At 46.0% G+C, this 25,785-nt stretch overlaps 2 protein-coding genes across 2 annotated transcripts; both read right to left on the bottom strand.

The window, feature by feature from the left end:
• Positions 1-99: 99 nt before the first annotated feature.
• STRC (stereocilin) lies at positions 100-14,434 on the bottom strand. Its single transcript, XM_038581103.1, has 27 exons — positions 14,431-14,434; positions 12,479-13,752; positions 11,415-11,477; positions 11,206-11,316; positions 10,872-11,038; positions 10,490-10,676; positions 10,256-10,371; positions 9,879-10,059; positions 9,345-9,527; positions 9,031-9,069; positions 8,681-8,848; positions 8,456-8,521; positions 7,917-8,045; positions 7,540-7,598; positions 6,615-6,738; positions 6,377-6,489; positions 4,684-4,819; positions 4,071-4,267; positions 3,782-3,872; positions 3,416-3,572; positions 2,611-2,780; positions 1,879-2,034; positions 1,359-1,501; positions 1,039-1,187; positions 691-788; positions 448-595; positions 100-257 (listed from the first exon to the last, which is right to left on the bottom strand). Exons 1-27 carry the CDS (start codon positions 14,432-14,434, stop codon positions 169-171), a joined length of 4,518 nt encoding a protein of 1,505 aa, XP_038437031.1. The 3' UTR covers positions 100-168.
• Positions 14,225-15,583, bottom strand: LOC111093265 (stereocilin-like; the record flags this gene model as incomplete). Its single annotated transcript, XM_038581104.1, has 2 exons — positions 14,225-14,688; positions 14,779-15,583. Coding segments are annotated over 2 exons (834 nt in total), but the record flags the coding sequence as incomplete, so codon positions are not given.
• Positions 15,584-25,785: the final 10,202 nt, after the last annotated feature.

A 25,785-nucleotide genomic window follows, 5' to 3' on the forward strand; every position in this document is an offset into this window, starting at 1 on the left:
ACTCCAGATAAGGCATGCCAGGAACACTGATTCTCAGGTGGGTGGAAAGCATTAGCATTTTACCCATATTCCCCATTGGCTCCCTGAGGATAATTAGAATGCGTTTCCATTTGCACTTTATTAAAGTTTCTTTCTCAATAATCTCTCTCTTTAACTGTAGAGACAGGTTCATATCAGGTTGCCAAGGAAGCAGATGGTCAATGCCATGGCCCAGGAGGGTTGTGACCAGTCCTGAAGGCCCCAGGCTGTGCTTCGACCTATAATGAGACAGAGTGAGAGGAATATTACAACTCTTTTCCCCAGGAACCATTGATATATGGAAAATATATGCCTAGACCCCTTTACACCAGGGATCTCCCTGAGTGGGTTCTATGAGATAGCACCAAGTTCCAGGCCAGATCCTCAGTCAGGAGTTGGAGGGTCAGGTTATGCATTTGGAAAACTCACCCTGCTGTTCTGGGCTCTCCTTCCCTTCATGCTGGGCCCATACAACAGCTCGTCGCTGCTCAGGACTCAGAAAGGCCATTTGTTCAGGAGTGACAGCCATAGCCTGAACACTTGTGAGACTAGATAGCTGGGTGGGGCTGAACACCACCTGGGGGTGAGGATAGGAATCGGTATAACCACTCTAGCCCCCACTGGGCCCTGGCTCTTTTTGGTCACCCCACATCCCAGCCCATCAATACATACAGCAAATTTAGGAGCAGGGATGACAGAAATAGCAAGAGGGGTAAGACCCTGGATCTGTTCCTGCAGCAGTGCTGAAAGAGCCAGGTCTGGGATCCCTGCTGTTGAAGCAAGTGGGATAGGCATCTAAACATTGCCTTGTACAGGCTTTCCCCCTTCTCTTCAAACCTATAGACCTTCTCCAACTTCCCAAAATACCCTACCATACATCTTTCCAAACACATCTCCAACCTCTAAATACCTTCTCAGACTCCCACCTTAAGAATTCCAGAGCAATCCTCCACCCAATCCAGCTGTCCTGCAAAAACCAACCACTGACAACTAGTACCAGCAGTGGTCCAGCTTCCCTACCTGCTATTGTGCCAATTTCAGTGAAGATCTCAGGCCCCCAGTTGCTGACAGGGCCAAAACCACCAGGCAGCACAAGGAGCTGGGCCAGAACTTCCAGTTGCTCCTCAGAACACTGGAGATGCAGATTGCCCAGGAAGAGAGCTGCTTGGCTGTGGAAAAGTGGGATTGGAGGAAGAAGGATTCAGCCACAGTGATAGGGTCCATAGTTATGAGATGGGAATATAGATGGCTTCAAATGAGGTCCCTTTCTCCATGGGACAACCCCATGAGTCTATCTTTATATTGTCACCACCACCCACACCCTTCCCTTCACAAGTGACCTAAATTCCCAACTGCTGATATGCTGTAGCTCCTCTGGCCGAAGTCCACACAGCGTGTAACCCAGTGCAGTCAGGTGAAGGAAGTCCAGGTGGCTCACATGCCGGCCACTCTGCCGCAGGAAACTGGAGACCACAACTCGGAGCTGAGGTGGGGACGGAGGGCACAGAATAAGGAAATAAATGGGGAATTCATGGATGAGGAAGTGATTAGGGAAGTGACAAGTGCTACTGGATTACATACTTATATTATTAAGACCTGAAGATCCAATAGCCATGGGGGAAGTTGAGGATCCAAAAAAGAGAAGGCCAGGGGAAGATAGGCAGGAGGGAGCTTTATATGTTCAGGACCTCAAAGCGAATCAATCACAGAGTCCCTAACACCACAAGTACAGGGTATTTAAAAATAGAAAGAATGGCCAGACAGGGTGATGGAAAAAAATTCCTTGGGCTTTAGGTGACCTGGGGGCCAGGCTCTGTGGAATGGACATTTGGAAAGTAGTAGGAAAAGGGAAGGTGTTACCTGGATAGAACTCCAGCCATCTATCTGCCCCAGGGTGCTCAGCACTCCCCAGTCCACTAGGATCAGCTCCTGTAGTTCCCGCTCTCCTAGACCTATTAAGAGCCGACTCAGCTGCAGGATCTGCTCAGGACGGAATCCCCGGGGAGGACCCCACAACTAGGAAAAAGAGAGGAACAATGTGAATGGAAAAGCATTGGTCTAGGAGTCAGAATGATGGATCTTAATCATGTCTCTGACCTTAGCTGTATAACTGTAAGCAAATTATTTGCCTCTCAGGATCTTTAGTTTCCTCAACTGTAAAATGAGGATTGGATTAATGTTCCTCCAAGGTGTTACTGAAAGATGCTAGGGAAGAATAGCAGACTCTAGTCCATGAGTTCTAAACTTTTGTGTACACCAGACTCAGTGGGAATGCCTGTTAAAATGCAGATGCCCAGAGCTCTCAGAAGATTCTTCAGTGAGTCTAGCACAGGACCCTGGCATCAGCATTTTAAAAACCTGTTCTCTGGATAATTCTGATACACTGTAAATTTTGGTAACCACTGCTTTCTTCCCTCTCTCCACTGTACTAGCTTCCTTTCCTCTATATTCATCCCCTCTGACTTCCTAGTCAGGATCCAAACTCTAATTCTTTAATCTCCTATTTTTCCCACTTCTTACCCAGTTATCCATTCTCTTGTGTCCCATACCATACCCAACCAGCTTCCTCATGTTGGCCTCTCCATCCCTAACCTGTTTTGCCTTGCCCATTGCTGCCCGTAGTTCTTCAGGACCAAGTCCTGGGTCTCCTGCAAATAATGCCAGGCAGTCCTCAAAGTCTGAGAGCTCCATCTCTGCAATCTGGGTTGCTGACCAGGCTGCTGGGAATGTTCCCCGTACATCTGCACAATTTGGCACAGGTTCTGAAGCGGGAAGGCAGGCATAGGGGGTCAGTGTAGAATTAAACTATACCCAGAGAGATATCTATAGATTGAATGACTCCTCCAACCTTTGGATAGGGCAATGTGGACAGTAGGGGCCAAAGGATTACTATATTGTGAGAATTATAGGACTCAAAGGATATTAGAGCAAGTGACTAGAGAGGACAAGCCCCTCATATAAATGGAAGACTGAGGGGGGTTTCCTAAGGGTTTCATGGCAGGTCTAGATCAGATCCTAGGTCTCTGGCCCCACAGTGTCTCCTTCCTACATCCTAAGCATCTTCCCAGCAGACAGCTTCATGCTCTAGCATTGAGCCAAGCCTAGAGCTGGGTTACTGTTAACAGGGATAAGAGAATAGGAAAAGGGAAGTCCTGGGCTAAAAATGCAATGGGTTCTAAATTTCCAGAGCTATAGAACCCTAGAACTAGAAAAGACATTGAAGATCATCACTCTAACCACTGTGGTTTATGGATTAAAAAACCCAAGCCCAGAGAGCAGAAAGTGTGCAAATCTGCTCAAAGGGCACAGCATTCCTAGAGCCCAGACTTCTGATTACATTGCTGGAAACTCTTTCCTATATACCCTGATAGACATATGAATATTTGGGTAGTTTCACCTGAGAGATCTTCTGCAGTAGGTCGTACAACCCCAGCTACCAAGGCTGCTTTCTTGGGAGCAAGCTGTGGCGTCCCACATAGCTGTCCAACTCTGCTCTGCTCCCAGCTCTGCTGTTTCTCCAGGAGCCGCTCCAGGGTCTCTGGGCCCAAGGCTTCCTGTGTGAGAAGGAAGATGGAGGGTGCAGAGACCTGGGGAGGTCAGGGCCAGCTGTGGAGCTGTAATTCCAAAGTCCTGTTTCTTTTTAGCAGTTTCCCCCAGATTCAGACTTCACATCCCTTGCCCTCAGCCTCCTTGGCCTCAGCTCCCCAGAACCAGGTCACCAGTCCCCTTTGCTCTTACTCCCTCCCTTCTTCCTTCACCTCACCCTGGGGATCAAGGAAATAGCTTCAGTAGACAGAGTGAGTACTAGGCGTCCAGCTTGCTCTACTTCACCCTCGCTCCACAACTCTGGCTTCCTAGGGGACAGGAAGAAGATAGGGGCTGAGAAGCTGAAAGAACTGTGAGGGAAAAGAAGGGGAAAAGGGGACATGCTAGGACTAGGGACTTAGGGTTCCAAGGAACCTTGAGCATATTGAATGAGCTGCTACTGATGATGGTGGTTAAGAGGGTGGGTATAGGATGAGATAGAATTGGAAATTCCCAAAGTTTCATACCCCAGAATAGGCTCCTGTGATAGGAGCCATCCCAGCTCTGTGGCAAATGGCTCTCCTAGGCAGAAGCCCTGCAGCTGATTGAGATGGGCCAGCAGGATCGGTAGGGGGATCCGTCGTGTACTCTCTATCCCCAGGAATCCAACCAAGGGACCTAAGGTCTCCAGCACTTCCCTTGAGACTGTTGTCTCCTTTGGAGCCTGGAGAGGGACATCAGGCCTTGGGACAATGCATTTTTGACTCAGAGGACCAGACTCTTTGATCAAGACACCAAAACCTTTGATTTTTCTCTCCCTCCATCTCCCAACTCAAGACCCTATGATATTCACTGCCATTGTTCACTTTCTTAAATAATGAGCCCAGATAGGAGGAGGCAAAAAGGCTAGGAGATGGAATCCAAGGGATTTCTAGGACTCCAATGAATGTGGACAAGAAATATGAAGGCATTCCATTCCAAGGAATGAAACCTAAAGGTAGATCTAGGGGCTAGGGCCTTGTGGACAAGAACCTGTTTAGCAGCAAAGGAGTGGGGGTGAGCCTAGAAGACAGAGAGCATTGTCTGAGAGGTAAAAATTGTCCAGGCAGCAGCTCTGAGTCTGGTAGGTTGGACTCTTACCAAGTTTTGTAGTGCCCTCTCTGCCAGGGCTACCCGGTGGAGTGGGGTCAGTGCCAGCAGCTGCTCTGGAGCTCTTCGTACCAGCTCCACCATCAACATAATAGATTCATTGGACAGTCTATCCATCAAATAGATCCTATAGCAATTTGACAACAGGGGCACTCAGAAATGAACCTTATTGAAAAGGGACCACAGAATGCCATATTGCCCAGACACATCAGACCAAACCTTATGGTCCTAGACAGGATCTGATATTAAATTGCTCCAGATGCAATTCCCACCATAGTGTTTAAAGGGAGAGAACAATAGGAGTGACATATTTCTAGTCTTCCTGAGAAGAAATGACCAATGAGTCTACCATCTCATGGAACCAAAAGCCCCAAATATTAAATATCATTAAAATTTCCCCCCATTTTATAGATTAGGAAACAGGCTCACAGAGTTGGTGGGATCTTACTCCCAATTCCTCTTTTCCACAGTGGCACCCTTCCTCTACTTGTGAGGAGGTCCTCTCTTATTGGCATAGTGCTACACAGATTACCAAGTTCTTCTTGGTGTTCTCTCATTTGATCCTTATGACAAAATCTTGAGGTAAGACAGGTATTTTTCTTACCGCTCTTTCATAAATGAAGAACTCAGGTCTTCCAGCTCATGGTCTAGGATCTTTCACCTTATCTAGGTCCTTGGAATTCTAATTTATCTCCACAAACCAATAAATTTAAACAGATTTGAATGGCTTTTTTTAAGGTCCCTTTGCCCAAAAAATCAGAAGTGATATTTTATACTCTTATCTAGAGTTGCCAATTCTGGAACTGGAACTAGGCCACGTAGCACAAACACCAAAATCTGTGGAAAGGCCTATAAAAATGGATGGAGTCAAGTGCTTTTACCATCACCTCATCCCTAGAAAGACTAACACGATCCTTTTTCTACCCTGACTTACAGTTCAGATGGCAATGGGGTAGGGATGAGGGTAAAATGGAAAAAGAAGCCTATGTGAGAGATACTCATAAACTCCTAGAGTCTGTGTCAGGAGGACTCAGGTTTATGAGTTTTCTCTCCCCACAATCCTCAGCCACACTTGAACATGCTCTACAACATTCCTGCCACAGGACCATCCAGCCTAGGCTTGAACAGCTCTTGAATAGTTGATGTTGGGAATTAACTACATCAATTTTCCTTATATTTTGCAAAAATCTGATTTTTATCCACTGGTCCTTGTGATGCCCAATACGGCCATTCAGAAACATGCCAATGTATCTTTTATTTGGTAGCCTTTGGGGTATTGAAGGCATTTACCATATCTCATACATATTCTCTTTCTGTATGCCACTGAACACAGTGACAACATGTTGCTTAAGCACACTACAATCCTCTAGGGCAGAATTGGACCATTGCCTCCCTCAGTTTGGATATTCTATCTCTATTAATGTGGCCTCTATTATATTATGACTGCTTGGCAGGCCACATCACAATGTTGCCTGCACCCTCAGCTGTCCCATGTTGAGGCCATGTTCTGGGAGCCAGTCAAAACATAGAGCAATTTTGAATAGAATCCTCCACTTTGGGCTATCATTGATGTCAGGGTACCACCAGACAGAAAACCACTACCTTAAGGGCACTTCCTAAGGGCAGATCTTCTACCTCAAGTTGAGACTTTTAAGAAGCCAGAATCTGTAGTCATAGCACTTACGGTGAATCCAGAAGTAGCTTGGTGTCTAGCCCACTCAGTTCTGACCCCAGGGTTGCCAGCTCTGGCTCTGGCATGGTCATCTTCCGCTGTAGCTCTGCCCAGATACAGGCTCTCTATAGGGTAGGGTGAGGAAACAAGTCAGGACAGAGTTAAGCACGGGAACTGGATTCTGTACCCAGGGTTCCTGCCTCCCTGCTCCAACTAATGCCTCCCTGCTCCAACTAAGCACCCCTCTCACCAGGCTCCCTCGAACCCCAGTGGGTAGCTGATAGATCATGTGCACTACTTCAAGGAAGTCTGCCATCAAGTTGATCTGCTGCAGAAACTCACACGACATGCCCCCTGCCAGGGTGCCCAGAGCCCTGTAGATGTGTGGGTAGATAGATGCTCATTCAACACATGCCATGGTCTGTCTGCTCCTTGTATCAACACTCTCGACACAAGTGCAGATGTTCACTTATGGTAATTTATAGTTTTGAGAAATCTTTTTCCATAGATATTCTCATTGGCTCCTCACATCATCACTGCTTATCAGAGAGGAAAAGAAACATTCACAGAAGTCAAGTTTGATATTCTCAACATCATTCTATTACAAACATGATAAACTGAATCTAGAGCTACGTCTTCAGATTCTGAAGTCTGTGATTCTTTTACTGTGGGTGGGAGTTAGGTGACACTTACTTATTCTTGTTTATTACTGCTTAGTCGTGGTTCTGAGGTCACTTTGAACTAAACTGACAACAGCAAATGTCTATTGGGAGCTTGCATGGGGCCAAGCACTATATTAAGTACCTTGTATGCCTTATCTCATTTGATCCTCACAACCACATCCTATGAGGTAGGTACTATTTTAATTCTCATTCTACAGAAGAAAAAACCGAAGCTTAGAGAGGTTAAGTGACTTGCCCAAGATCACTAATACATGTTCAGGCTGGCACTGAACCCAGGTTTTCCGTATTCCTTAAACCAGTCAGGATATGTGTGATGCTGTGGGAGGGCAAGAGGGTAAAGGCAGGAGGAGCCAAGAGAAGGCCCACAGACTGGGACTATGCATCATTCATCTGCACATCTCCCATTGCTTATCCTGTGGTATATGGCACATGGTTAAGTGCTCAAAAAAATGTTAGTCAAATTAAACTCACTGCTCAGCACAAGCTACTCACTGAAGATTCCTGAGTGTCAGGTTGGTGGGCACTTGCATCTTCTTCCAGAGAAACTGTGCCTACAAGAGAAAGAAAGAAGAGCAGCTCCCCAGCAGAGATATTTACCCAAGGACTTAAGGGGCCTTGGACCCCATCCTGCTTCCTCACCCTGTGGGTCCCACCAGCCTCCTACTCTCCCAAATGCACACTCCTCTCTGAAAGAGAAAGAGAGAGAGAGAGAAAGACAGAGAGAGAGAGAGAGACAGAGAGCGAGCAGAAGGAAAGAGCAAAGCAAATCACATTATAAAGGATGCTTGGGATAATGTACCCAATTTAGAGCTGATGTGTAAAAGAGATGGAACACAGAGGGTAGTTCTGGGGTAAGTGGGGAGAATTACCTGCTGCTCAGACCAGGGCAGATCCCGGTAGCGCCTTCGGTTAGCCAAAAGAGCTGCGGAGTCCAGCTGCAGCAGCTTTAGTGGGAGCAAGGGAAGCAGGCAGTCTGGCCAAGTGGTGGGGATGGGCTGCTGTGGGGTTTGTAGCAGTGTAGTGATAGGTAAGAGGGGCACCACAGGATCAGGAAGGGACCAAAGCTAGGATAAGGGTAGATGGCATGTGCCACTAGAGCAGTGCACACCTGAGAACCTTTATATAAAAGATGGCTGTGCTCAAGTATTGCTGCTATTTAGGCACCTGCTGAACTAAAGTCCCTTAGTCTCTCTGAGCTTTGTTCTCTTTCTCTGAAAGCAGGCCTAGAAGATTTCTCAGACCCTTCTAGCTTTGGGCCAGTATGGATCAGAGCTGCTAATGTGTTGGTGGGCACAGAACCAACATGGACTCTCAGGGCCACTGCCAGGGGAGTGTGTGAGGCAGCACCAGCCATAGGAAATTGCCTTGGGACATGGAAAGGAGTTTAGCTGGGAGATCCCACACATACCTGACCAGGGATACACACAGCTGCGCTGGCACCTGTTGTACCTATGTTTTTAACTCCGTCTTTCACCTGCATGAGAATTGGCAGTGTGTGTATGTGTGAGTGTGTGTGTAAGGAAGTGGGGAGGTTTGAGGTTTGGGAGGCCTTCCCTGGCCACAGGGAAGATGCCCTCCTTCTTACCCAGAGCCCACATCCCTGAGTGTCTCATCCTCCCTGCTACTCCCATACCCGGAAGGTCTGCAGCAACGCTGCGGTCTGGCAGGCTGAGAGGCGTGATAGTTCAGGGGCCAGGCAGGAACAAGCCCCAATCAGAACTCGCCGAGGGATGGCCTGGAGTGTCTGGGAGCTGAGGCCTGGCAGCAGAGGGTGCAAAGAGCAGAGTTCCTCCAGGGAAAGCTGGGGAGCAAGAGAGACAAGAGTCCTGAAGAAGAGAGGCAGGGTGGTAGGGAAGACAACAATCATAGTATAGCAAGGCGGCAAGTATGAGGAGCTTAGTAGGAAGAAAGGGGGTAGATGCAGGGGCCAGGGAAAGGGGGACAGGAACCTCTGGGGGATGTTGAGAAGTTGCTGCTACTCACATCATGCCTAGGGAGGAGCCGCCCAAGCAGTAAAACAGCCTAAAGTAGAATAGGACAGGAATCAACAGCTCTCAGGTCCTGGCAGCCAGGTTTTTAAACAAGTCCCCAGGGCCTACCCTCCAAAACTTCTAGCTCCCTCTGTACACACACCCCCCCATACCCGTGACTAGCCTGGCTCTCTGCTCTTCTTGATCAGAGAAAGGGGGATAAGGTAGTCCTCCTTGGGACAGAGAAAAAGGGGGCTCCAGAGGACCTGATGGTATCCCTGGTTCCCAGGGGTGAAGGATAGATGCCAGATAGTGAGATAGGCCCACCTGGGCAGGTGTGACACTGGTTCCCTGCAGAGCAGGAAGCATAGCTCTAAGCTGGGGCTCTGACAGCTCCTGCAGGAAGCGGAGGCCCAGCTGAGGGAAGAGAGGGGCCCAGACTCGCAGCTCCAGGGGGCTCAGCACAGCTCCTCCAGATGAACGTAACACTCCCAGGAGTTCATATGCCACCTGTAACCAAAGAAGGTTTGGGACTGGAGAGAAAAGACAAGTGAACCTTAAGCTTCTTGTCTAATCCCACATCTGGATTTCCCAGGGCCTGGGCTAGGGCTTAGAACCAAGGATGGTATAGGGACAGATTGGGTTTAAGATGTCAAAGGGTATGTTTGGGGTGTCATAGAATATAGGGTCAGGAAGAGGTGCTAACAGATAAGAATGACCATGGACAAAGGAAAAGAGGAGGCAGAGGTCAGGGGAGGGCTAGCATTGTGGTGCTCAAACTTGGTTGAGATGACCGGACCAGTCTTTGACACAGACCCAAGGAAAGCCTGGAGTCTTGTAGGCCTCTGCCAAGGAGCTCACCCGTCCTTGTGGGCTGAGGGTCCCGTTGGCCGCACATTCCAGCAGCCCCCGTTCTACTGGCCCCATTGGATCACTCAAGGGTACCAGGCTCTGCAGCTCCTCTGGACTCAGGAAACAGGCGAGGGGCCCCAGCCTGAGAAGGGCATCGAAGCTGGCCTTCATGTGGTCACAGAAGCTGGCACTAAGGTGGGGACCATGTTGGTACACAGAGTAGGCACTCTGACCACTAAACTAAGAAATATGGGTGCCATAGATAGGCCTCTGTCCTGGAGTCTTATACTGCTGGGGGCCACTGCCTACTTTGTTGCCCCTTCCTCCCTTGGACCCAAACCCACCATGGTAGCTTGGCCTTCATTACTGGTCCCACAACCACTCACCTGCGTACCTGCTCCTCTCCATCCTGGACACTCTGGTTCACCAGGCTTCGTAGCACATGTCGGGCATGCCCTGGCCCAAGACCTGCTGCTGGCCAGCTATCCTCTAAGGCCTGGATCTGAGATGAGGAGGGCCAGCTTGTGTTGGGGTCACTGTGGGACACTTGTGGGGAGGAGCTCACCAGGAGACATGCTATTGACTCCTGGGCTAGTCACGTTAAGATGATCACATCATACCTGATGAGGGCTGAGCTGCAGAAAGTTTTCCAGAGGGAGGTGGGGAAGCAGGGGCAGCACTGCCCACAGTAGCTCCTGAGACCAGGCAGGCACTTCCCCGAATAGCTCAGGGGCCAGCAGTCGCTTTGCAAGAGCCTCTTTCTGTTCAGGCCTCATTCCTGGACTGTAATCCCGGATGGCAGCCAGGCTGGGGAGAGTAATGGGTCTTAGCCCTTGGCCTTGTTCCAAACTGTTGTCCCCCCTGGCTCTCTGCAGCCCTACTGTCATAGACAAGAAGGAGACTCTCCCTAACTATAACAGAGAGGATCTCAGTAAGGGGCTGCTCTAGGCTGGTTGGATTGGTCTGACCCTGACAGGATCAGGAGTGGTGTGGGGTCCTTACACACTATCATTGGCCAACAGGGATGGTGGGAAGCGCATCAGATCAGAGACAGCCAAGAAGGGGATGAGTGGTGACAGGTCAATGAAGAGCTGGGAGGTGAGGCGTGGGTACCGCTGGAGCAACAGGGCGGTCAGGCGACCCAGGGCCTGCTCCTCTGATGGTGGTACCTGTGGGGACACAGAAATGGATGCTGGCTCAAGAAATACTCAGTATCGTTGCCATCTCCTCTCAGGTTCCTCCTTCAACTGGGCAAGCCCTCTGCACACTGGGCTCCAGGTATTCTTGATTCCCAGATTTCTCCCTCCACCCTTGTTCCCCTTCTCTCAATGCCCACCTGCAGCTGGGCCCAGGAACGGTGCATGAGCGTCAAGAAGCCCTGAGCAGCCTCCCTCTCTGCTGAGAGCACCAGCTGCTGGAGATTTTCTGGTGGCATATGCAGGTATGCCTAGGGGGTGAGAGGTTACTGTGGAAGAGGCCTCACTGGGCAGCAGCCTCAGGCCATGCTTGTTACCCAGTCCACCCATGTGCCCCTCCGTCTGTTACCTGCACTAGAATCTGCAGGGCCCAAACACTCTTCTCCCTCTGGAGCAGGTCCCATAGCACAGGCTGGTGGGGAGACAGACAAGATGCCAAAAGCTGTCTCCTCTGTTCCTCCTGAAGCTTCCCCAGGCACTCCAACTCCACTTGCTAGGATGCTTGTCCTTCCTCTGAAGCTAGTATGTGTGTCTCCTCGGATATTAAACTCTTTTAGGCCAGGGATGATGTCTCTAATGTCTCCTGTATCCTTTTCCATGCCAGGTCCATTGCTGGCTTAATAAATAAGTACTTGGAGATCTGAACCAAATTACTACGAACCTGTCTAATCTCATTTCATTGGATGTAGGGCTTGAGAAAGATGGGTCCTAACATGGAGTAAGGATTCTTCCCATATCCTACAGAACTTAGCACAGTACCTTACTTGTAACATGGAACTGTGAATGAATTATGGTATTTATATATTCTAGCCCCTTCACTCTACAGAGAAGACACAGAAACCCAGAAAACCTAAATTAAGTTATTTGCCTAACACTGCACTATTATGTGACATAGTTGAACCCAGATTCCAAGTCTTCCAGTTTGTAATTGCCCTGAATTTTTCTCATTTCTGCCTTATCTTCCTATATTTTGCCAGCCTCCAATTCTCAATTTCTAATTCTACAGAATTAGAACCCTCCAACTTGATCGTTTTCCTTCCTGGAGCAGAAAGGGGGAGAGTCAAAAGGTTAGAAAGAAAAACATGATAAAATTTATTGCATCTTATATATCCTTCTAGATACATAATTCCACAGCATGTATTATCTTATGTAATCCTTACAGCCACCCTAAAAAAGTGGCATCATTATTATCATTATTATATTATTCTCCCCCATTTGTAGATCAAAAAAATATTGCCCAGAGAGGTTAAATAACTTGTCCAAGGTTGATCATGTGAACCCAAGCCTGACTGACTCCAGAGCTATGTGCTTAAGCCAGTATATTATATTATATATTATCCTCTCAGTATTAAAGAATTCATTTGGAGGCCCTTCCTTCTGTTCCAGGGGTTTTCGACTTGGCGGATCACTCACGCTGAAGCAGGCCAGCAGCTCCATCTTGGTTATACCGGAGCTGGGACTGGCAGTGGGTTCAAAGCCCGGTGGGGTCAGCTGTTCCTCCCGTTCCAGGTACTCTCCAACTGTCCGCAGCACACTACGCCGGCCCTCTGGGCGGAAGGCATCCCAGAAGGAGCAGTTGTCTGGGAGACTGGAGAGCATCAAGGCCTGACCCAGCATTCCCTGGGCCTCGGTCCCTCCGGCCCCTGGACCCAGGAGAAAGGTCAGCAGGCGCAGGAGATAGTGCAGGCGTGTGGAATGGGCAAGGGCTGGCACAGAGGATTGACAGCGTGGCAACTGGGATAGCATGCCAAGCAGGAAGGGAGCTGGGGCCAGGCACAGGGGGGATGGTCCCAGTGGTGGCAGAGAGGGTAGAAGAGGACCAAGTAGCCCCTCTAGGAAGCAAGTGTCATTGCCCCCTCGACTTATCCTGCACTGGCCCGCTAGCCAAGGCCAGAAGGGCACCAGGGCTTCGTACATGGTGTCATTGGCACAGACCATCATCAGGAAGCTGCCTCCATCTGGACAGCGTTCCCCACAAGGTCCAACATGGCAGGGTGGGAAGGCAGTGACATCTGGGGTAGGGCCCTGGCACACATGTTGAACCCAAGCCTGATTGCTGGGGGGCACAGCCTGCAGACCTGCCTCTCCACACAGCCGCTCAGCCCACAGAGTCTCATTCTCCAAGAAGCAGCCCCAGAAGACCTCTGGGGTGAGGGGAGCAGGGGGCAGGCCTTCAGGACAGTTAGTGGGGGGTGGGAGCAGGCCAGCACAGAGCTGCTTTACCAAGCGGCGATTGGGACCAGACAGGGCTGAAAAGGAGAGGTTGCTACATATTGCCTCCAGGAACTGATCAGGAAACTGGTCATGGCAAGCCTGTAGCCAGCCCTGGGCACCTGGTGCCCATGACACTGCATACCACATGGCTGTCTGGCAGACGGCAGCGGTGCTGGGAGGGGGCTGCGGGGTGGCAGGCTGGGCGTGCTGGCAGAGCAAGTGGATGGAGAAGTTGGAAATGCTGTAGGGTGGCGCTGGGCCTGAGTGGTTCTCGCAGAGGGCCTCCACAGAGATGGCTCGCCGTTGGCGAGGGTTGATGTGGGCTGAGGGCTGGGAAGCCCTGGGCAGAGGCACACCCGTGCTCAGGCAGTGGAGGAGGGCAGGGGGTGGGGGTGGCGATCCAGACAGAAAGCCCAGCGCCTGGACATCCCAGGAAAGGTTGTGCCGGATGCCCCTGGGTGTAGAGGCAGCATCTGGTCAGTCACATTTCGTCCAGTTGAACATTCTGACCCTGGCCCAGAGCCCTGCGTGGAGGTGGCAAGCATAGGCTTTTCAAAAAGGTCCCTGGGAGCATAGGTGTCACTGGTTTAAATACTGGAATGGTCGGGGGTCTCTGGGTGGCTCAGTGGTTCAGCTTCTGCCTTTGGCTCAGGGCATGATCCCACGGTCCTGGGATCGAGTCCCACATTGGGCTCCCTGCATGGAGCCTGCTTCTCCCTCTGCCTGTGTCTCTGCCTCTCTCTCTCTCTCTGTCTCATGAATAAATAAATAAAATCTTTTTAAAAATACTGGAATGGTGGAAATGGGAGAGAGATCTGTCCTGTCAAAGCACAGAATCATCTAGGAGCAGCCCAGCTGGAGTTCCCTCTGTCCACCTGGCTCCCTTCCTTCTCCTTTCTTCATATGCTTTTAGGTAGCTTAAATCCAACCCTTGGTTGGCCTCATATCAGGAAATCTGCCCAGCAACTGAGTAAGTCTAACTATGCTCTGGCACTGTTGTATTGAATAGTAAAAGTGCTCACTTCAGTAGCACGTATACTGAAATAGTAAGGGACAGAAGAATCCAGTCTCATCCTTTCTTTCCATAGTCCATCTTTATTAGGTAACATTTATTAAACACTATGCGGGAAGCACAGTTCTAGGTGGCTTACACATACGGTCTCAACCCGTTCAATCCCTTTCAACAACTCTGTGGTAGCTAATAATTATCTATATTTTATAAGTGGGGAAACTGAGGCAAAAGTAGAGCTGGGATACCAACCCAGATAGTCACATTCCAAAACCACCAAACAACCCCCCTCCCATCAGTTTCCTCCTCTACTCTGGAGTCTGATGACTTCCCAGGCCCAATCAGAACTCCTCTCCTGGTAAGAGAGTTACTTACCATAAGAGCAGCTGCCGAAGGTTGCCTAGGAAGGAAAGAGTAAGAAAGAAGACTACCCCAATCTCACCCCTTCTTTGCCCTGCCACAGCCCAGCCCCAGACCTAGCAGCACTCACCTCCCTGGCACTGCCCATTGGCATCAGGCTCTGGTTGCCCCAGAATGGAGAAGACTTCATTCCGTAGGGAATCAGTGACACGGAGCAGCCCCTCCTGGAAGGCAGCATAGAGCGGGGCCCCCACTGTGCGCAGCAGACCTCCCCAAAGAGCCTCTTCAGAGCCCAGTTCCCCTACTGGGGTGAGCAAACCCAACAGACCCTGCAAAAAGTGGGGTGCTGGCTCCCTCCCATCAAGGCCTGTGGCATTGGTGGGGTCCACACTGGGCTGCACCTGTACCAGGGCCTGCCAGCGTGTACCCTCTAACAACAACAGCAGAGAAGGCAACCAGTCAGCCACCAGGACGCAGTCAGAGGGCCCATCACGGATACAGGGGGGCCGGGTAGGGGTAGGGGGTCCTATGGGAACTAAGGCTCCTAGTAGCACCTCTGCGAGTCCACCCAGCACACCTGCCTGGTGCCCCAGGAAGTCCCTGGGGGTCTGCTCCTGCCCCAGCAGTGCCAGCACATCCCCCAGCAGCCCTAGCATTGGTTCCCAGTCTGGGCTGCCTCTCAGTGTCACTAGGAAGTCATGGAGCCGGAGGGCAGGGGACTGGAGAGGTGGGGGCTCCCCCACAGGTCCCTCCCCCATTCTCCCAGACTCAAAGGAAGAAGAAATATTGGCCAGAAATGCAGAGAACTGTGAGCGACTGAGAGACCCCTGGGGAGCCTGGTCCATAGTGGAGAGCAATGACTTCAGGAGGGAGAGATCAGGGTCCAGGGACTGAATCCCACTAGAGACCAGAGTCGCTGTAAAGAGAGAAATGGGAGATCACTAAAGGGAAAGAGCCTAGAACCCAATTCAGCCCTGCCCTGGAACCTGGTCCTAGCTTGGATCTAAAGATGAGGCGATCTTAAAAAAAAAAAAAAAAAAAGAGTGGGGGAGAATCCTTGGGTGGCTCAGCGGTTTAGCGCCTGCCTTTGGCCCAGGGCTCCATCCTGGAGTCCCGGAATCGAGTCGCACGTCGGGCTCCCAGCATGGAGCCTGCTTCTGTGTCTGCCTCTCTCTCTCTCTATGTCTATCATGAATAAATAAAAAATAAAATCTTAAAAATAAATAAATAAATAAATAAATAAATAAATAAATAAATAAATATGAGGCAAAGGGGATGGTGAGCTGATTCCCTCTACTGAATCAGCCTATAGTAAGTCTTGACCTGCTTTCTTCACCCTCACTTTCTCCCTAGCTCTAGTCTCTGCCTGTCTTCCTTTATCTTTTATAGAAACCAGTTAATCTCTGCATTCTTAAGTCTCTTTTCAGCAACCATCCCCTTCATCCCCAGCCCTGCTCCCTCTTCCTCTCACCTGCACACGTTAGCAGTAGCAGCACTGGCCAGAGGCTCAGAGCCATGTTTCCAGATGAGCACTGGTAAGAGGTGAGTTCTGGTTGTTCTCACCTTGTGTGGGATAGCCAGGTGAGGGCAGGGCACTGCAGGCAGCCTGAGTCGCCACTGACACTGTAGTGTGGTCTTTCAGGAAACAATATCTGTAACCTGACAGCAGGTTTGTCACCTGAGCCACTGAATACCTGATCCTTTGGCTTCGGAAAAAGGTGTACTTCTAAGAGAGGGCCCAGAGATAGGGGATTTCCAGGGGGCTCTTGGAGAGCCCAAGGAGATAGTTAAGAGCCAGGATGCAGATAGGAGTGGGCAGACATGGAAATGGAGATCCAGAAACCAGCTGGGGGGTGCAGAATATAAGAAAACAGGGTCCAAAGGAGTTAAAAAGTAAGTAGGATTTGAAGGAATCAAGGAAGAAAGGAGCTGGGCAGCCAGGTAGAAACGGAGAGGAAGAATAAAGACCAAATTCTGGTCCAAGGACATGGCATTCACAAGAGGAGAGCTGCTTTCGATCCACTACCTAGAACCACAAAATGCGAAGAATGGGGCAGGACTTCAGAGGTTACATAGACTATACCTCTCATTTTATGGATGCACGACTTGCTCATTGGGCTATTCAAACGTTTGAGTTTGCCCTCTGGCTCTCTTCCTGTGGCCTAGATGAAAGCCCCATAGAAAATTCTAAGCTGAGAAAAGAGATAAACCAGATTAAATCACTGTGCAAGAGGGCTACTTCCCACACCCACACATACATGCATGCACACACGCACACATACTCATGCACACACACACACACACACACACACACCCAGAGAGAGAGAGAGTACTGCTCATAGATCAAAAAGATCCCACTCAGAATAATCTAGTCTGGCCAAGGAGAGAAGTCTTTTCTGTCCTCCATTTATATATCCCCAAAGGCCTTTACCTGATACCAGCTCTCAGTAGTAATTCAACACTGAGGCTCCACTTAAACCATTATTCTGTCCTTCTTTCCTCAGAACCCTCCTCTATTCTATCCCCCAAACCCACACATTCAAATCTATTATTAACGAGCTTCTGCCCTAGAAGGTTCACTTAAGATCACAGAATTTTAGAACTGGAAGGGACCTGAGGGATCCTGTGGTAAAAACTTCTCATTTTATAAATGAGGAAACTGAGACACACACACACACCCCAAGTGGAATAACTTGGCCAGGCCTCCAGAATTGAGGACAGTGCTAGGATTTTCCAAGGCAAATAAAAAGTCAGAATCAGTAAAATGATCTATTGCATCCCTTTGTCAATATTTTCCCTTTGCCCATCAAAGTTACCACATCCAGTCTGGAAAGCAGAGAGGAGAAGCAAGGAATATGACCTGGATTCCCTATAGTTTTCTATCTTCTGGTTCCAGCCCATCCTGGAATTTGAATTTCTGCCCTTGGTTCCATAATGATCCTCAATGATAAATTCTCCTTTTTTGCTAATAGTGTAGCAAAAAATTGAGATGGTTTGGATCCAAATCCTGGCTCCTATGTTTACTAGCTGTGTGTTGTGAGCAATTTCTAAACCTCTGTGTCATAATGTTCTTTTCTATAAAAAGGAGAGATACTAGTATAGAGTTATTGAGAGGATAAAATTAGATAATGCACTTAAAGTACTTAGCACAGCATGTGGCATCTATCCAACAAAAAGTAAGCACCTATCATGTGCCAGGCACTGGTACAAAATAAACATTTACTAAACGTTAGTACTATTGTTGTCAGACTAGTTCAATATGAATTATTTTATTTGAAACTAAAGAGCCCTATAGGATACAGAAATTCTTACCAGGAAGTAGTGTCTTGAGTAAAAGATCTTTAGAACAAGTATGAAACTAGTTGGCTCAACTGGAGAGGGGAGCAATGAGTACTCTCTCAACCCAGGCTGGGAAATTCTTGGCAGTCCACGTGATGATGGAGCAAGCAGTTGGTTAAGCAATCCTGTTGTCAACAAGGATTCAGACTATGTGCCAACTGAGGGTAAAGTGTTTAGGATTTATAGCTAATATATCAAGCTATTTGATATAAGCAGATTACCTTATACAGGTGACCCTTGAACAGTGCTGGTGATTAGGGGCACTACCCCCCAACCCACATTGTATAGTCAAAAATCTTAACTACTCAAAAATTTAACTACCAATAGCCTGCTGTTAACTGGAAGCCTAACCAACAACAAAAGCCATGGATGAATGCATATTCTATATATTATATATGTTATATATAATTCTTCTAATAAACTGAGCAAAGAAAATATTAACAGAATCATAAGAAAGAGAAAATACATTTACAATACTGTACTGTATTTTAAAAAACAAAACAAAACAAAAAACAGTGTATAGCTGGACCTGCACAGTTCAAACACATGTTGTTGGATGGTCAATTTCAGTTTGGTAGAGTCCAGTAAGAGTGAGAAGAATTCCAATCTATAAATGATCAAATAGAGAGACAGAAATGACAAACTGTCATGCCTGGGTGGCTCAGCGGTTGATCGTCTGCCTTCTGCTTAGGGCGTGATCCTGGAGTCACAGGATTAAGTCCCACATTGGGCTCCCTGCATGGAGCCTGCTTCTTCCTCTGCCTGTGTCTCTACCTCTCTCTGTGTCTCTCATGAATAAATAAAATTTTTAAAAGATACTTTTAGGGATCCCTGGGTGGCTCAGCGGTTTGGCACCTGCCTTTGGCCCAGGGTGCGATCCTGGAATCCAGGGATCGAGTCCCACGTCAGGCTCCCAGCATGGAGCCTGCTTCTCCCTCCTCCTCTGTCTCTGCCTCTTTCTCTCTCTCTATCACAAATAAACATAAATAAATAAGTCTTTTTTAAAAAAAGATACTTTTAAATTATGTTTGCATTTTGATATTAGGCCTTAAAGTCTAGGTCCCCATTCTATCATGTATTACTCCTATAATCAGAAGTGTCTATAATTCACTCATCTGTAAAATGGAGATGTTACTCATCAATCCAATTATGTTCATTCTCTTGCATTTTATTTTATTTAAGATTTTATTTTAATTATTTTTAAAAGATCTTATTTACTTATTTGACACACACACACATACAGAGAGAGAGAGAGAGAGAGAGAGAGCACAAGTAGGCAGAGCAGTAGGCAGAGGAAGAGGGAGAAGCAGGCCCCTTACTGAGCAAAGAGCTAGATGTGGGCTCAATCCCAGGACCCTGGGATCATGACCTGAGCCAAAGGCAGACGCTTAACTGACTGAGCCACCTAGGCTCCCCAATTCCCTTGCATTTTAAAGATTTACTTTACTTATTTGAGAGAGAGAGAGAGAGAGAGCATGCATGCACATGTGTGAACAAAGGGAGATGGAGAGGGGATCTTAAGCAGAGACTCCACTCTGAGCACAGACCCTGATGCAGGGCTTGATGGGGGTGAGGGTGGGGAGGTGGAGGCAGGTGGAGCTTGATCCTACAACACTGAGACCAGAACCTAAGCCAAAACCAAGAATCAGACACCTAACCAGCTGAGCCACCCACCCCCATTCCCTTGCATTTTAAAGTACCTATGGGGCAGCCTGGGTGGCTCAGCGGTTTAAGAGCCTGTCTTCGGCCCAGGGTGTGATCCTGGAGACCTAGGATCGAGTCCCGCATCAGCTTCCCTGCATGGAGCCTGCTTCTCCCTCTGCCTGTGTCTCTGTCTCTCTCTCTCTCTCTCTCTGTGTCTATCATGAATAAATAAATAAAATCTTTAAAAAAAATAAAAATAAATAAAGTACCTATGATGTGCCAGGCATTGGTACAGATCTACTAAATGTTACTACTACTATGATTAGACTAGCTCAAGATGAATTCTTTCTTTGCAACTAAGAATCTTCATACCAAAACCAGTACAAGAAGCAGTGTTTTAAGTGAAAGATTTTTAGAAAAAAACCATGAAACTAGTTAAGTAAAGTAGGGAAGGGATCACTGAGCACTTCTCTAACCTAGGGAAATTGCTTGGCGGTCCTTATTGGGATTAGAAGGGGAAGACCAGTTTTGAAAGAATGGTAATCATTCAGTTTTGGACATATTAGGAATGAAGTACCTAAGGATATACAAATGAAATCCCTAAGGATAGACAAATGAATATTTTCCTTGGAGTTTCTAAGAGAGATCTGGGCTGAAAATGGAATTGGAAGTCATCAGCATACAAATAGCAGTTGAAACCATTAAAGTGGACAAAACTAGTTAGTGAGCGTTTGTAGAATAAGAAGCAAAAATGGCTGAGGACACACATTAAAAGCTTGGGAAGAAGATGGCTAGCAACAAAAGTGGAAGGGAAGCAATCCAAAGGAAAACCTGAAGGGAGTGGTGTCATGAAGCCAAAGGAGGAAAAAATGTCAATGAAAGTGCAATGGCCAAATGATCTATAGCGGTTTTGAACTTTGTCAGTTTAGCTAAACTGGAAACATTTCCCAGAATTTCTTTCCCTGTATGGCTCCATGTTGTGGTTGGCCAACAAGAGAAATTAGTGTGAAATTTGGGTGGAGGAAGTGAAGCAGTGAAGACATCTGGTTAGAAATGTTGAGGGGACAGACACAGAGGTTAAGGGGAGGAAGTCCAGTTTGTCCTCACCGAGGAGAAGATTAAAAATAGGGACATTAGTCAGTCAGATAAAGTATTATTTGACCCTATGAAGGCTTTTGTGGAGTCATATGTCATATGCTCAGAGCAATCTACCTAGTCTTCAATACAGAAATCTAAGTATCATCTTATATTAGACCAGAATATAAGGTCTCGAGAAGAGACTATGCCTTGTTCTACCCCAAGTGCCTAACAGTTACTGGCACATAGTATTAAGCAAAGAATTTGTCAAATAAATAAATTCATTCTACCTACACATTCCTGGCCTATATTATACGGACTATGAACTCTACCATGGTGATGAAATTGCTACTTCTACTAAGATAAAGACTTAAGGGCAACCCTGGTGGCTCAGCGGTTTAGTGCCGCCTGCAGCCTAGGGTGTGATCCTAGAGACCCTGGATCGAGTCCCATGTCAGGCTCTCTGCATGGTGCCTGCTTCTCCTTCTAAGGTCTGTGTCTCTATGAATAAATGAATAAAAATTTAAAAAAAGACTTAAAATGTTCACCTCAGAGATGGGACAATATTTTACAAAAATAATTCCAATTAATAAATACAGAAGGAACAAGAAAAATAGAACACCACCTTAGTAATTACTGCAAACAAGATTCACTGATGAACTATAATTAGTAGGGAAAAGTTTAAGAAAAAACAAGATACTTGCATAACCTTGTAGTATCTCCTTCCAAGTGTTTATTAATTATAAAGGGGGAGAAAGTTAACTACATAGTGGAGAAACCTGGTTGCCTTCACATTGACTAAGGGATCAAGGTTAACATCACCAGTTTTAACATATATCACTATGATATACCTCCCGAGGTGATGTGCTGGCAAGGCCGCTTCTCCTGAATGGTATTCTTCTAAAAGTTCAAAACCTCAAAATAATCTGTGAAAATAACAGATGAGCCATTTCTGCAAAATATCTGACCAGAAGTCCTCAAATATACCAAGGTCTTGAAAGATACGGAGGGATTAAGGCAACTATGGCAACCATAGGCGATTAAAGAGACGTGACAACTGAATGCAATGTCAAATCTTGGTCTGGCACAGAACAGAAAAGGGACATTGTTGGAAAAACTGATGAAATTCTGGTAAAGTCCTTACCTAAATTAATAGCATATTACCGATGTTAATTTATTAATTATTATATCTTGGTTATGTAAGATGTTAATATTAGAGGGACACCTGAGTGGCTCAATGGTTAAGTGTATGCCTTTGGCTCAGATCGTGATCCTGGAGTTCTGGAATCGAGTCCCACGTACGGCTCTCCTCAGAGAAACTGCTTCTCCCTCTGCTTGTGTCTCTGCCTCTCTCTCAGTCTCTCTCATGAACAAAAAAAATAAAATTTAAAAAGATGTTAATATTAGAGAAAGCTAAGTGACAGGTACATAATCACTACATTTGTATCTCATCTCTGAATCTCAAATTATTTTAAAACAAAAAGTTAAAAATGTTTGGCACCCCAGGGTAGCTACATCAGTTAAGTGTCTGACTTTTGATTTTGGTTCAGGTCATGATCTCACGGTTGTGAGATCAAGCCCTGTGTTGGGCTTTGCTCTGAGTGGGGAGCCTGCTTAAGATTCTCTCTCTCCTTTTCCTTTTGCCCCTCCCTCCCAACTTACACGTGTGCTTTCTGTAAAAAAAAAAAAAAAAAAAAAAAAAAAGAAAAAAAGTTGAAAATGTTCATCCCACCCACCGTAAGTCACCTAAATAAGAAGAATACAAATGTTAACATTGTGAAGATTTCTACTTGTCATGGTAAAAAATAGAAATCTCTCCAAAAGTGGCCTTTAAAAAGGCTTGCATTCATACACTGAACAGTTTTCTGTCTTCAAAACTGAACATCATAGCTAGGATGTAAAGAACATTAAAACTTTTGTTGAAAAGAGAAATGAATCCCTTTGTGAACATTAAGCCAACTAGCGCAAATCTCAAGAAATGAGGTGGATTGAGACCTACTGATTGTCTGACATTTTAAAACTTTGGAAGTATAATACAAAGAAAAAAGTATAATACATAAATAAGTTTTTGGGATCCCTGGGTGGCGCAGCGGTTTAGCGCCTGCCTTTGGCCCAGGGCGCGATCCTGGAGACCTGGGATCGAATCCCACGTCGGGCTCCCGGTGCATGGAGCCTGCTTCTCCCTCTGCCTATGTCTCTGCCTCTCTCTCTCTCTGTGTGTGTGTGACTATCATAAATAAATAAAAATGTTTAAAAAATAAATTTTTTAAAAACTTAAAACTTTCATATTAAATTTAAGACACAGTGATAGCATATGGAGAAATTATAACAAAGCAAAACTAATATAGATTCATAACCAATAATCCATGTTGAACATTAAAAAATAAAAGTTATTATGGTAATACAATAGGTAGAAGCTGTACTCTTATTATAATTTTTTTTCTTTCTTTCTTGGGTTATTTTTTTATAGACTTTATGCTATAACAAAACAAACAACTTTTCCTCCAAGTGGCAACACATTGGTTTGAGTTCCAGTATTGTATTTGAAGATGTAAGTAATAACTAGAGATCAAAGGGGGAAAACTATGTTCTAAAATAAAAGCACAAGTGCTCGCTTTGGCAACACATATACTAAAATAAAAGCACAATACAAACCATATTTGAAAAAATTTTAATTTTGTTATATCACAACAATATCTAAGTCGCAACATCACTTGCAAAATGTTCCTGAAGAACGCTCATTATTATCTGGCATAGAGCTTTGATCTCTTCTTTATGAGTAGTGGGGGATTCCTATGGCAAGAATACTCAGGGCAAGGATAAAAAGGAAGAGGAAGCATAATGCTTCATGACCAGTGAGGCTTGATTTTTCAACCTGAGAATATTTTTATTTAGTCGGAAAAGGTTTTGCTTGTTTTTGGTTTGTGCAGTTATTATCACATGGCTCTGGGCTGCTAAAAGGATAATTTGGGGGGAAATGGGAGGAGGTAAAATCAGTCTTTATTGAACTTATCATTTATTACCTGGTGATCTTATGAAGAACTAGTCGGGATGGGCAGGGATTTCTGTCCTGTTCATTCATGGATATATCCTAATGCCTAAAAGAGTGTCTGGAACATAGGAACTCAACAAGTATTTGTTGAATAAACTTCAATTCTGGTAGAATTGAAACCAGATCATTTTCATTAAGCAGTTAAAGAATGAAGCAGCATAGACCACTCATTTGAAAAAGTCAGCTATAGAGAGCCAAGAGGGGAAGTTGTTAAATACATATAAAGAAGTGCTTTGGGAACTTTAACACTTGATTCAATAGACCGTAAGGATGGGACCTGTGATTCTGCACTTCCAACAAGTTACTAAGTGAAGCCAATTCTGCTGATCCTCAGATTCACTCTGAGCAAAGCTACTCAAAGATGCTGCTCAATGAGCATCTACTGTGTGGATAGCATATGTAAGATTTATTAAAAATATTTCCTTGCTCTGTTTTATAAGGTTTATTGATTTCTGATTACTAGGCTAAATGGATGCTCCAATCCAGATCTGACTGGACCATCTCTTTCTTGAAATTCTATCTTGGCTTTAAGGGCATTACAATGATTATCCACTGTCTCTTCAGCTCTTCCCTCTCAGGCTTCTTTCCGGTTCCTCTTCTTCCTATCCCATAAATGTTCCTGTTTCCCAGGTTTCTGTCTCCATCCCTCCTCTATTTGTATTTAGTGGAAATCCTTTGTTATCTCTAATTCTAGTTTATTCTTTTGGAGTTTCTAGGTATACAATTGTGTCTAAAAATATTTCTAGTTTTTCTAAGGATTTTTATGTATTTATTTGGGAGATCAAGAGAGTAGAGGGAAGGGGAGAGGGAGAAAGAATCTCAAGCAGATTCTGTATTGAGTGTGGAGCTCAACTCGGGGCTAAATCTCACAACCCTGAGCTGAAATCAAGAGTCAGACACTTAACTGACTGAACCACCCAGGCGCCCCTCTAGTTTTTCTTTCCAAGTAGATTTTTGTTGTTTTTTTATTACTGTTGTTTTAAATTTTTATTTTTTTAGTTCAAATATTAACAGTGTTATATTAGTTTCAAGTGTACAATAGAATTCAACAATTCTATACATTACTCAGTGCTTATCATGAGAAGTGCTCTTAATCCCTTTCACCTGTTTAAACCATCCTTCTCTTCTTTCCAAATAGTATGCCCTATTTGTTATGATAGGATTTTTAATACAATATTATTTATTAACATTTATTTTAAAACATTTAAAAAACATTTTTTAATTTTGTGAGGAATGACTAAAATACAGTCATTTTCCTTGTAACATAATGTTGGTTCTTGGTTTTAGACAATCTTCATTTTAAAAATTGTGATCTAGGGACGCCTTGGTGGCTTAGCAGTTGAGCATCTACCTTTGGCTCAGGGCGTGATCCCATCATCAGGGGATCAAGTCCTGCATCGGGCTCCCCTTGGCGAGCCTGCTTCTCCCTCTGCCTGTGTCTCTGCCTCTCTCTCATGAATAAATAAAATCTTTTAAAAAAATGAGATGTAGGTACACCTGCTGGCTCAGTCCATGGAGCATGTGGCTCTTGATCTTGGGATTATGAGTTTGAGCCCTATGTTGGGGCTCAAATAAAAATAAAATCTTCTAAAAAATTACATCTAATCTATATAAAATTCACCATTTAAAAGTGTACAACTCAGGGATCCCTGGGTGGCGCAGCGGTTTAGCGCCTGCCTTTGGCCCAGGGCGCGATCCTGGAGACCCAGGATCGAATCCCATGTCGGGCTCCCGGTGCATGGAGCCTGCTTCTCCCTCTGCCTATGTCTCTACCTCTCTCTCTCTCTCTCTCTCTGTGACTATCATAAAAAATAAATAAAAGTGTACAACTCAGTGTTTTTATGTATGAATATATATAATATATATATATTATGTCCTAATGCATGTTAAGCACATAGTAAATGACAGAATATTTAACAACAAATATTTGTAAACACTTGAGTCATCCAACAGTGGAATGGGATCCCTTCTAATAAAGAAATGTTAAGCTTCAGTTGGGTACCCCCTTTCAGTGATGTTCTAAAA

The sequence above is a fragment of the Canis lupus genome, chromosome 30, assembly GCF_011100685.1.
Source record: "Canis lupus familiaris isolate Mischka breed German Shepherd chromosome 30, alternate assembly UU_Cfam_GSD_1.0, whole genome shotgun sequence".
In the NCBI taxonomy this organism is placed as follows: domain Eukaryota; kingdom Metazoa; phylum Chordata; class Mammalia; order Carnivora; family Canidae; genus Canis; species Canis lupus.